The 12,808-nt window shown below is 37.3% G+C and overlaps 1 protein-coding gene across 50 annotated transcripts in view; it reads left to right on the forward strand.

Annotated features, from left to right (window-relative positions):
• Positions 1-12,808, forward strand: part of RIMS2 (regulating synaptic membrane exocytosis 2) — a 493,527-nt gene that overhangs the window by 434,919 nt on the left and 45,800 nt on the right. For 47 of the 50 annotated variants that reach the window (XM_052787016.1, XM_052787021.1, XM_052787004.1 and 44 more), the window contains one exon: positions 1,233-1,474. In XM_052787016.1, coding sequence (XP_052642976.1) covers positions 1,233-1,474 — 242 coding nt within the window. The remainder of the gene's footprint in view (positions 1-1,232; positions 1,475-12,808) is intronic. The other 3 variants (XM_052787038.1, XM_052787009.1, XM_052787010.1) reach the window with 2 other exon arrangements.

Raw genomic sequence — 12,808 nt, forward strand, 5'->3', positions numbered from 1 at the left:
ACCCACTAAAATTTACTCTAGAGCCATTTGCTGAGCGGTAAAGCTCTAAGAATAGCCTTCTCATGTTTTTGAAAATCTATTTAAAAAGCAAAAATATTCTTTGTTAGTCTATATACTGGTGATTTAACACAAAAATAATTTCCCCTGGTTTCCAGAAATATTGCACTGTTTTGTGATTGTCTAACACTGTATCTAGTGGGGACTTTTTAGTGAGATGCACTGTACTGAAGAGAATAATAAAGTTCTAAGATCTGTTCAAGAACTTCACTGAAATAGAAATAGTCTCTATGTATTCTCAGGCCCACATGTGCTCCACAGTTTCCAGGTCTGGATGTTTGTCCAGACACCTATCAGTTAGATGTCAGGGCAAGATTTGGATAGGTACTGCTGTCATCAGTGTAGATTGTCATTTCTGTGCAAAGGAAAGGTCCCTTAGCCTGGACCACTGGGACATCAGGTCCCCCTGGGGGAGGTTATGAAATGCTGCAGCAGATAATTTAGACGCAGCCATGTAGAGCATGCAGAAACAGTCTATAAATAAGTACAAAAGGTATATTAGAATTAAAATCCATTTATCAGTAGTGATGATCTAATTCACACAGCAGCCAAGTGTTATATGAAATACATATATCATATATGTATTTGTTGCTGAAGAGGGAGCAAAAAAACCATGGCTGTTCATTACTATGGAATTTCATCAAAATCATAGGATGACTGAGGTAAACCAGATTACTGAAAACATCCCTGAAATGTCTGGATGTTTAGAAACCAAAGTTAGGCTTCAGACTGATATCCTTTCATTCCACTCAGTAATGAATCGAGTATCTGTTTCCCGGAGGAATATAGATTATTTGTGTGTATGTATGTGAGAAGAGGGGCAGAAAACTGATTGCAGAACTTAAATTTCCCTAGCAAAAAATGTATATATGGTATACTGATGTATTAATTCTTTTATATGCTTTTGCTGGTAATGTATTTTAAGACAATCAATAAATAAAAGCTTATTATTTAAAACAAAATTTTGATGAGTCAAGTATGTTCACAGGAGATCAAATAGGAAGCTAGAATTAAAATTGCTCCTTTTTACCTCTCAAAAACCAAACCCTACCTGTGTGAATTAGCTGCTTTTACCCTCTAGTCTCCCAAAACCTTCCATCTGAAACCTGTCCTTTTCTGTCTTCCCCTTTTTACTCTTCTTTGTCTGCGCTGTTTATCCATCCACTGGCTGACAGTGTCTTTACATCCAAAATGCAAAGCAGACAGATGGGCGCCTCAGGAAAGAACATGACTAAGAGCACCAGCATCAGCGGGGACATGTACACACTGGAGAAGAACGATGGCAGCCAGTCGGACACAGCGGTGGGCACTGTTGGCGGTGGTGGCAAAAAGAGACGCTCCAGCATCGGGGCAAAGATGGTCGCCATCGTGGGTCTCTCGCGAAAAAGCCGTAGCACGTCACAGCTCAGCCAAACTGGTAGGAACTGGATTTTTTTCCCCCTCTCAAATTATCATTTAAATGTAAATAATATGTATGTATTATGGTTTAACCATTTGGATATCCTGTTGAAGTTGCCTAATCAACAATATTCTACGGAATGAAGAAAAAGGTCAAGCATCTTTTTTCTTTGGACATTTACTAAACTATTTTTTTTTAGCAAAGTCCTTTTCAGGTTGGACTGAGGCTTTTATTTTCTGCTTGCTGGAACCTGCTTAATTCACTAATTCCTTGCTTCTCAGGAGCCAACATGAGCTGCTGCACTTCTGTTTGGGGGAAATCCTTACTGCAAGTTTGTGAAGGGTTGCTCAAATGATGCAAAATTCCTTTGCTTTTGTCACAGATAGTGTTTGCATATTTCAATGTGTTGTTTTTTTCACATTTGAACATGCAGCCTTATTTTGAAACAAAACAATTTTCCTGAACAAAATTATGTTATATTTTATTACTTTAGTACAACTGTTCTATTGCTTTTTAATTCATTTCTTTTCAGCCTACAAGCTTATTCACCATCAGTATAAATTTTCCTCATTTCTGTTTCTCTCAGTTAAAATTTGATACTGATATATTCTACCTAGGAAAAATGGAGAGTTTTTCTTCTTTGATGCCTAAAGCATTTAAAATCTTATGCGCTTTTTTCCTATTCCTCCTATTTCAGGGAAAATCCATATAATGCACTCTGAAAAGCTCTCATTGTCAATTAAGGAAGCTGTATAGGATGAATGTATTTTACATGGAAAAAGACTACTTATATTTAAATTATATATATATAAAAAAGTGCTTAAGCAATTTATAGTTATGCACATATATATTTATATATTTAAAGGTGTATACATAAGATATATTGTATGTTCAGTATTTAGCAAAACTGTTGTAACATTGTCATGTGGTTCAGCGTAAGTTTATAGTGTTCATCTGTGTGTGGTCCCGTCTGAAGGTCTCCATTGTGCTAACCACCATTCAAACATTGATAAGAGATTTTTCAGTTCTCTGGAAGGTTTGCAGTTTATAACGTGAAACCAAAGTGATAAGAGTTTTAATGTACAGGTAAAGGGAGCAAAACAATGATTTGCAGTGTCAGAAATCGTGATAAATTTTGTAAGTGAACTTTTGTAGGATGGGGACTTAAACTACCTGGAAAGAGTAGAAGTTAAAAAGGGGAAAGTAAGCAAGAGGGGTAATAGTGCAGAAGAAGGAGGAGCAGAGAAAGAAAGCAGGGAGCTTGAGCGTGTGTCTTACTGAACGCGATATGAGACAAGACAATGAAGACGAGGGGAAAGAACGTATATAGTGAAAGCTCTGAATATCATGCAGACACTGATGTAGACACATCAGTAGGCAAGTCTTTGCAGCAGTCTCCTGTTTCACCAACTCACTTGCGGGTTATGGAAATGGCAGTTTCATATATGTTTCTCTTTTCTCTGAGTTCAAATGAACGCGAGGCAAAAGATGAAGTCATGTTTGTACAGATCTGGGAAGTGTCTGGTTGGGCAAGAAAAAAACTGGGCCACTTGTTCACCTAGAAATCTAAATTTTACTCATGTGATAGTACGCAGGTATGTAACTGTACTGATGTATTTGGATATCAAGTCAAATACAATGCACTACATTACTAGTTCTGATCTAATCTGGTCTCTCTTACCTTAAGAGATATTAAAGGAAGGATGTCAGCTCTTTGTATGCTGTTCAAGTATGTCTCATCACTAGAGAGAATCTGTATTGTGTGCCTTGCCTAGATTTGATTTAAATACCATGCTGTCTCAGTTATTTGGGACTTTTAATCTGAAGTTTTCTCTCTGTTACATCCAATCAGTTGCCCAACAGCTGATTAGATGCTCAAGCCAGGGACAAACGTGAAATGTAACTCTCAAAAGTACTCAAGGTCCTTTGGCCCATTGACGGTGAACGGGGTGTTCTGAAAAGCTCTTGAATCAGGAGCTGTATTTCAGTGTTGTTAGAAGCGCAGCAGAAAGCAAGGGAGCCTGCACGGCGCTGGCCGGCAGCCCTTCTCCCTCGGCCGCTGCCCGGGAGAGGTCCGTGCTTGGCGCTGGCCCGTGCCTGGCCCCAGCAAGAGCAGCCAGCGCACCTCCTGCTGCCGCCTTCTCACAAAGCCCCTCGTGTATCGGTTGGCTGCGGGTTGTTTTGTGCAGCTCTTACCGCACACCAGCTCCTGCTGCCCTGTTTGACAGCGCTCCTTCCACGTCAGGCTGCTCCTAACAGGACGCGCTTGTGCATCTTTTAAATAGTTGGGTCTTGTGGTAGGCAAGCCTGTGGGCACATGGCAGGCCCTGGGTGAAGGACGTGTATGGTGCCGTGTCTCCTGTGATAACAATGTGATGGCCTGTTGGGTGGGTGAGGGTGAGGTCACATCATGAAGAAGTGTCTTGCATGTCTTAAGCATCCGTCCGCATATCTTAAAGAAAATATTATACGTGAACGCCAGAAGTTTAAAACTTGCACTTAATGTACTTAATGAATTTATAAACCTCCCTGGTTTACCATCTCATCAAGTTCCTGTTTTCAGATGGTAAGTGCCTGCACAAGGAACGGTGTATTGGTACAAGCATTGATGCTGGGATCAAAACACTAATGTGCTATAGACGTCCTGTAAGTACAGTTTTCTGGAACTGAGAGGCAGGGGATACTCAGGTGGGAAGGCCTCGGTACTGCATAGAAACTGCTCGAAGTATAAAGGGTCCTTAGGTAGTTTCTGAAGAAATTATGTCATTTAGTTGATCAGCTAAGTATCTCCTTACATATCAGGCTTGAAAAAGCGTACCGATATCATGAGTTAACAATGATACTTCTGTAGAAAGTTGGGATCATATTTATAGCAACTAGACTTTTATAAACTGTGTGGTCATATGGAAGTCGGTGAAGAAATGCCTATCGGTATCTCTGAAACTTTTTTCAAGTGTTTTGTACAGCATAATTGTATTTTAGTGGTTTTCTTCATTCACGTTTTATAAGTAAATCTATGCCAGAAGTTTTTTTGAAAGTAGGTCATCATAATTGCTTTCAGGACTGTGAATCAGGCTTACAATAAATGCCTTAAAAGGTCTGGTTTTATGGCCTTTTCAGATTAATTTTCTGTTATTTCTTGTTATTTGGCATAGTATTAAGAAATTGACACTCAAAATACATACAACAAAGTATTTTTTATTCTGATTTGTAATTCTTTTAGCATATTCAGGTAGGAACAGTTATTTGGGTTTTTTGTGGTTAAAAGGTATGTTGATTTGTTGTTATAGGTGGGAATAAAAGGAGTAATTGTAGTAGTAGTAGTAGCAGTAGTAGTAGTAATAAATAATAATAATAAAATTTATTACCTAGCAAAGGTATTTTGATTTCATTCAACTATGGCTACTGTATATTCTGTGTTGGAAGGCCTCCAGAGAGAACTGAATATATCTTAAATATGACAAAAACCTGAATAAGCAATGCTCTTTTCTCCTCAGACACATACATACCTAGAAAATTGCTAATCCAGTAACTCTGTTGACCGAGCCCATCAAGGGTAAATTATGAGAGTAAAATAATAATTCAAGAAGTTGAAAAGATCTGACCTCATTAACATAGGCACTAGGAACTGATCTTTTCAGTTTATCATGGCAAGAGAATCCAAGTGTGTTCTCATATCCATTACATGAAAAGATCTTAAGTGGTGCTCTGTGGATCACTGTTGTTATGGGAAAAGAAAAAGCAGAAAAAATGCCAGTGTTAAGACCATGGGAATACAGAAAACATGAATAAAAATAGATGAGACTCATTCTCTGGCTTCCATTTGGGCTTAAAGGAGAGTTGCAATTTATTTTTTAAATGTTCATACTCCTTTTAACAATGTGTATCACTGCTGTGATATTTCTTTCCTATTATTTGATTTAATGAAAATTTTAAGTGTGAGAATATACAGGATCAATATTTTGTGAACTGATTTGATTTATTTCAAAGCAACTTAAAAAAAAAGAGCATGGAAATTGCTGCAATTTCTTTAACCTTGAAATCAAGATAATGGTTGGATGACACAAAAGTAGTTTTACTTAAGGTAACTTTTACTTAAGATAAGACGTTAGTAAAAGACAAGATACTATGGAGTAGAGTGGCAAGGTAAATCAGAACTGATTTTAGTTCTGGTTCCTGTACCTTTTCAGTATTACAAAAAATAGCTAAAGGAATACTCCCTACACTTGAGTCAAGCAATCATTCCTAGAAGCTAACATTTTGTGGGTTAAAAAGAGTTTATGTCGTAACCTTCAGGTCCTGATTCCACAGGCATTCTTCCCAGTGGAAAAGCTGGCTCTCTTTACAGAGGAAAATAAAATACAAAAAGCAAATCCCAAGCAGCATCTTAATACTGTTTGCTTAGCTATTCATATCTGGAATGCAGTCCTTTTCCTGATGGACAGCCCTGAGGGAGCTGGTGATCAAGCTTCCATACAGGTGCAGACCTGTAACTCTTAGTTATATTTAGATCTCCCCTTCAACTTACACACACTGTCTTTGGCATCTGGATACCTGGGCTTCTTGACTTCCCTTATTTAGCTGACATTTCTCCTTTAGCTGACAAAATATTTTGTCTTTCTTTAGTTAGCCAAGACCTATTGTGTTTGTAGGCTGAATATATCCAAAAGCCTAAGGTGTTTAATTTATGTTTTCAAGACTTTTTTTAGAATCTGGACCACACCATGGACCATACATACTAAAACATTTCCTGTGTGTTCATTCAGTCACATGTACAGAGTCCAGCGTACTCTCAGAGAGTGAGTCCCATGACGTCTTTGGGTATATGACCACAATAAATGGCATCTATGGAAATAGATGACAAAAAGCATGTAACAGCATGACTTGAGAGTAACCAGTGCAGTAATGCCTGCAGAGAGGTGAAACTATGTGTTTGAATAGAAATAAACTGCCCTTGTGTGTCTCTGTAGAGCATTACTCCAAGGCATGGTGCTCTGGAGGGCCCAGCGCACCTGAACCTAGCAGATGACACTGGGGGTCAACTGACACTGCCTGAACTGCAGTTTCTTTGTGGCGGAATGTTGCTCCATGTAAGCTAATTACTCTTTCTAATAGGTGAATTCTCCCAAGATAAAAGTTGTAGGAAAGCATCAGAAAACTATTGGAAAACTATGCAAGGTCAGCCAAGACATAGACAAGTATTAAATTCTATTAGAATCTCATTAGAACCAAAAAGCTTTTTTTTTTTAATGACCAAGATATAGGCTGTCTGTCCCTCCTTTAACGGGAAGACAAATTTTGGCAAGGTGCCATATGTGGCATGAAGTTATAGGGCTGTAAAAGTAGAGTTTTGGGACAGTGTGTCATGGTGTTCTGAGCTCTCTTAATATCCTTTATAATTTTGGTGGGGTTAAACTGTGGCACTATATTCTTGAAGTTATATTTCTGTGTAGAAAAAAAAGCAAAGATCAGTTGATTAAGTGCAAATAAAATTATGATTGCCCTAGAGACAATTAAATAGCTTTCATCAAAAAGAGGCATTTCTATTTTAACAAATTCTGGAGAGGTCCAAAGGGTAACCCCAGTGAAACAAGGTTAAAGTATTTTGAAATTTTGATACTTGTAAGAGAAGTAGGTCTCTCAGAACAAAAAGCTTGAGTGGGATTTTGTTTTCTCTGTGAGAGAGAGTGTGTGTTAAAAACCAAATTTTGGATTCTATATGGTTTGTAGGGTGTTGAAACTACAGTCTAAAGTACTGTATTCATAAGTAGAATAGTCTTAGTTATGTCTGTCATGAACCAACCATGCAGCCTGTAGAGCAATTTCCTCAATTACTGGAATAATTGAAGGGAATCTGTTGGGAACATTGGTCTTGGTCTTGTACGGAATTTCACATTTCTCAATTCAAAGTTCCAATTTATATAAAAAACAGTCTTCTACCACACATAGAGTACATATGTTTCCTATTAAAAAGATGATTAATCACTTCCAACAGTGGTAACTAAAGGAGAAACTACATTGATTGCCTTTCATTGTCTAAAATGGGATAGAATATGCTAAGCAAACAACTTACTGAACTAAAAGTGTATTTGTTTTCATAATATACATTACTATTTTCCATCCCTAGAATTAATTTATGTAGCCAAAATAGCAACTGAAATTATCACTCACTACTTTTAATCTGGCCATGTATTTTAATTTTTTTCAAATCACATATATAATTCAGGTGATTTGAAGCAAGCCGTTTGTTTGGGGTTTTATTTCCTCTCCTATTTCAGAGACAGATTGCTATAGTTAATAAATTGCTTTAACGTGTAGTATTATACTTGTATCAGTATTCTTGATGTATAATCTGATTTAGTTTCAAAATAAACCCATATTACATTGATAGAAATATAGGATTAGCAGTCGACAAGAGATTAAGGCCAATTTGTCTTACTGATTAGTTGAGAATTGTGACCTGAATCCTCTACCAAAGAGAAAGTACCATTATAATAAATACATTACCAAGAGCATTAATCAGCTTTTACTAAATAAACTCTGGAGAGTATGCTAATAAATAAATAGACTCTAATTGCAAACTAAAAAGGCTGACTACACAGGCTCTTAAATGTATTTTACTAAGGTGATAGATTTTTGTTTTTAAATTGTTTTCTTCCACATGTAGGAAAAGAATAGAAAAGAAGATAAGGCAGTATAAAATTTATGCAACTCTCCTCAACGGATTTTCTGTAGAGGACGTAGGCATATATTTGAGTCCTTGTATTTTCATAAAGTTTCTGTGACAGAAGGATGCAGTGAAATGAAATATATAGGTGAGGTATCAGAACTGAACTCCAGGCAGTGCTAGGTATGATCTTATAGAAGTCCTCTGGAAGACACTTCTCACACGGAAAGTGTGGGATACACCTTATGCCATACATAAGCAGAAATTCCAGGCAGATGAGAAGGAAGTCCTGTGATGAGACTAGGAAGTAAGAATAAAAGGCTTAATCTGGGGATAAAATGTGCAGTCATGTACACCAACTGGGCAATACTGCCCCAGCCAAAAATTACTCCTTGAACTTCCTCTCTGTAATATGTAGTTACCAACTCAGCAAGATATACACCAGTGAGATTTCAAGCTAACTGTAGCAGAAGTAAAACTATAAATCCCCTGGTTGTAGGTATTTATATGATTAAAAACATCTACTTTTATTTCAAAAAATGATTTTCTGTGCTGCCAACCCTTTCCTTAAAAAGCAACTTACTTCTGTTACCACTTGATCTCATTAATAAGGGAAAAAAAGGAGAAAGCTACAAGTGAGATCAGAACGTTTAGCTTGACCTTCCACAATTTTTTTTTCTTTCCATAATTAGAGGTAAAAATAGAGAGAGAAATGTAGGGTGATCTTTCTTGGTAAGACTACTGCTAAGCTATCTTTTCTTATTCAGAGCAGAAGAATTCTCATAAGATCCCTGCTAAAAAAAAATACACATCTCATCAAAAAACTTTAAAGCTGTTTTATTTCTATTTTCACAGTAAACAAGATTTGTTCTTTCTGTTGTTACATAAGGAAAACCCATCACAGTCCTTCTGAATTAATTCAATCTGGAGAGCATTTCTTTTTTAGGCTATGTGAGAGCTAGTCAACAGAATAATTTAGGCTTTCCTTAAGAAAGTTTCAGTTTGAAAACTCCTTTTGGGATTTTGTAATCCCTTAGTTAACATGTGATATAATATATGTGAATTTCTTGTTGGATATTCTGTGAAAGAGGGTTCTGACTTCATTCTACTGAAACTTGAGAGCACAAAGAACTTTATAGGGCAATTTCATACTTCCACTCTGCCAATTACTGTTTTCAGTTTGCCTGAAATGTCTAGGATACTTATCTGTAGTGACAGTTCTGTGTATCTATGTAGTTTATACTTTAGGGAAGAAAATTCAGTTGGGTTTTTTTCCAGTTGAAATAATTTTTCTAGTATTGTCAATTTTTTACATAGCCACCTCAATGACTACTGTTCATATTGTCCCAAAGGATAATACTCATCTACATATTGCTCTATGAACTACCTTCACTAAATAACAATGTGTTGTGAAGGGAGATTTACTTCAGATCTCCGAAGGCCAGCAGAAAGAGGGCTTGTACTTTGCTCTTGGACAGTTATCAGAAGCATGGTTTTAGCACCAAAAATAAATAAATATGACATTTATATTTACAGATTCATTGGGGCTGCATCTTTTTTTAATTTAACATTTCATAATAATACAGGATTTCCTTCCTTGTATTTAAATGGAATGCAATATTAAAGGTCCTTTAGCAAGTCATATCTCAATATTGAATTTATGTCTTTAACACTACCTGTGCTATCAGCAATACTATTAATACCCTTTTCATAAATGGATTTTTTTTTTTCTAAGCATAGAAGGTAATTTATAAAATAATTACCTGAAAGTAAAATAGCCCCAAAAGTAAAGGTGATATTAGAGGAATGCTTTGCAGACTAATTCAGAACAGCCCTCTGGCCTCAACTGGTATGCAACCTATGTCAATGTTGCAGTATTAAAAAGTTCAGTTTTACTGCACTGCCATATTGCCCATTTCAGCTGGCTGTTGTATGCCTGTATTATAAATAAGTGTAATCTGTGCTTTCCATAGGATAAAATGGGGAGGTAAACATTACAGTTCTGCTTTTAAACACCACACAAGATATACAGCTCACGGGAAATCATGCAGATACTGAGAATACAGTAGTGAGGGCTCTTCATACTTCTGGACTCTTTGTGCTGATGTCCCTCAAATGAACTGGGATATGCCTCCCAGGCATCTCCAGACCATTTAGACTGGCTTTGTCTTCCATGGAAGAAGAAACTTATATGTGCCGCTAACAGAAAACTCTTACAGGAGAAATGATATTAACAACAGAGTAATTTATAATAAGCTAAGTGTACCAGTGATGAGTCACAGAAAATACACAAGCAACCATCGGATCAGGAAGCTGAACCCTCTACTCCCAAAGAAATTACCCTAACCATTAGCCTACAGTCACAGCTCTCTTACCAATGCTTTATTTGGCCCACTGGGTCTTCCATTTTTCTTTTTTTGGGTGCTAGCAAAAACTTCAGTGTGCAAAACAGTGTATGTCAGGTATGTGTCAGATGGTGTGTGCCAGGTACTCTCCAAGAAAGTGGGAAATATTTTAGTCTTCTCCAGCAGATGAGGGGCTCTGAACCCAGATCTCCCTCCATCATGGATACATCCTCTTAGTTGCAATATAAGAGAGAGATTCGGTTTCTGCTTCTCTAGAGATGTAATAAAAGAAAGCAGTGGCCAAAACTACATTTCTTGAGCCGAGTCCTGCAGCTGCAGTTTGTAAAGCTTACCAGATTTGTCCCTGAGGCAGAATGTGCAGGACCTGCATTTTCTGAATGCTGATGTGTAGGGTAGGTCCCTGCCATGTCCATGTTGGCAAGAGTCAGTAGCTTCTCAACATGCACAGAATTAAAAGTAGAGGGAAAATTAGGATTAAAAAAGATGATTTGGGGGAACTTAGGCACCACTGGGGCTGTGAGCAGGGTTTTTCAGGCTTATTTCTTTGGAATGAGATGCCAAACCATTTAAACCATTTTTTATTCATATCTGACCTTTGCAGTCTGTATAGAGAAGTAAGACAAACATGGGGGAGGAGAAGAGAAGAACAGAAAAGAGAAGTTACCTGAGACCAGCAGAAGTCAATGGAGAACCAGAATATAAGCCTAAAACTTGACAAGTCCCTGTTCCATGCTTTAGCAACACAGCAAAAAAGAATTTGTGAGAATTTTTTTCTGTCCTTCTGGGTGTACATTGTGCTTCTTAACTATGCTATTGGACAACTCCAGGGTTTGGGGTTTTTTTTTTCTTATTTGATGAAGTAAAACACATCCTTATACTTAGCAATTACCAAATGCTTTGGCAATGGATAGTGAGGGTTTTGAAGACAACACAAGCTCATCTAAACTCAGTGGAAACTTGAGAATCTAGTTCAAGGTGTGCATTGGTGAACTGTATATTTTTGCTACAGTTTTTTTATATTTTAGTAGTTTATGACTGAGGAATTCTTCCAAGATCTTTCTTCAATGTCAGTACAGGTTCTGTTATTGTGTTTTGATTAGTGCTTGAAAAAAGTGATAGAATTTTCTCTAATACGGTTAGGCATACGTGAGTTCAGTTAAACTTTCTCTTCTGGCTCAGGGAATATATTAAGAAGCAAAAAATTGTCATTGAGAACATGTCACAGAAGGAAGAAAACATGCAAGTTGTTCTCAAAACATTCCTAATAGAACATGTTTAGGAAACGGTGAATGATTCCTTAACAAAGGCAAAAATTTATTTTTTTCCTCATCAGCTAAATAATTTGTGTATGGTTCTTTGTTTATCTGCATAAGATGAACAGATCCTTTGGGAGATATTTTCTTAGCAGTCCTACTTTTTATTGTAAAGTAATCAAAACAGTCTCCTTAACATTGGGAGGGGTGTTGTCTTTTTATACCTATTTTTAGGAGTTTTTCCTATGCTTGCAAGTGCTTGTGTGAATGACATTGAATTTTTTACTGTCATGATCTTTTCATTACAATGTGAAATGTTAAACTACATATGTGTCATGGTTTAATCCCAGCTGGCAATTAAGCACCACGCAGCTGCTCACTCACTTCCCCCTACAATGGGATGGGGGAGAGAATCGGGGGGGGGGGGGGAGCAAAACTCGTGGGTTGAGATAAAGACAGTTTAATAGGACAGAAAAGGAACGGAAAATAAATAAATAAATAAATAAATAAATAAATAAATAAGGGAATATACAAAAGAAGTGATGCACAGTACAATTGCTCACCACCTGCTGACCGATGCCCAGCCAATCCCCGAGCCGAGGTGCCCCCTGGCCAACTCCGCCCAGTTTATATACTGGGCGTGATGTCATATGGTATGGAATATCCCTTTGGCTCATCTGGGTCAGCTGTCCTGGCTGTGTCCCCTCCCATTTCCTTGTGCACCCCCAGCCTCCACTGGCAGGGCAGTATGAGAAGCTGAAAAGTCCTTGACATAGTATAAACACTGCTTAGCAACAACTAAAACATCAGTGTGTTATCAACATTCTTCTCATCCTAAAGCCAAAACACAGCACTATACCAGCTGCTGAGAAGAAAATTAACTTTATTCCAGCTGAAAGCAGGACAATATGTTATCTTACAGGAATTAAAACTCTGCTTCAAAAGTTACATTCAGATTTTATCCACTTTTGTAACTAATAGTACTCTAATATTTAGGTTTTGCCATTGTCTAGGTAGAATTTGGTGCCAGCAAAAATTATTTTTAGCTCAGTCTATGAAATCACAT

Source organism: Harpia harpyja, chromosome 5 (assembly GCF_026419915.1).
Source record: "Harpia harpyja isolate bHarHar1 chromosome 5, bHarHar1 primary haplotype, whole genome shotgun sequence".
NCBI classification, from domain to species: domain Eukaryota; kingdom Metazoa; phylum Chordata; class Aves; order Accipitriformes; family Accipitridae; genus Harpia; species Harpia harpyja.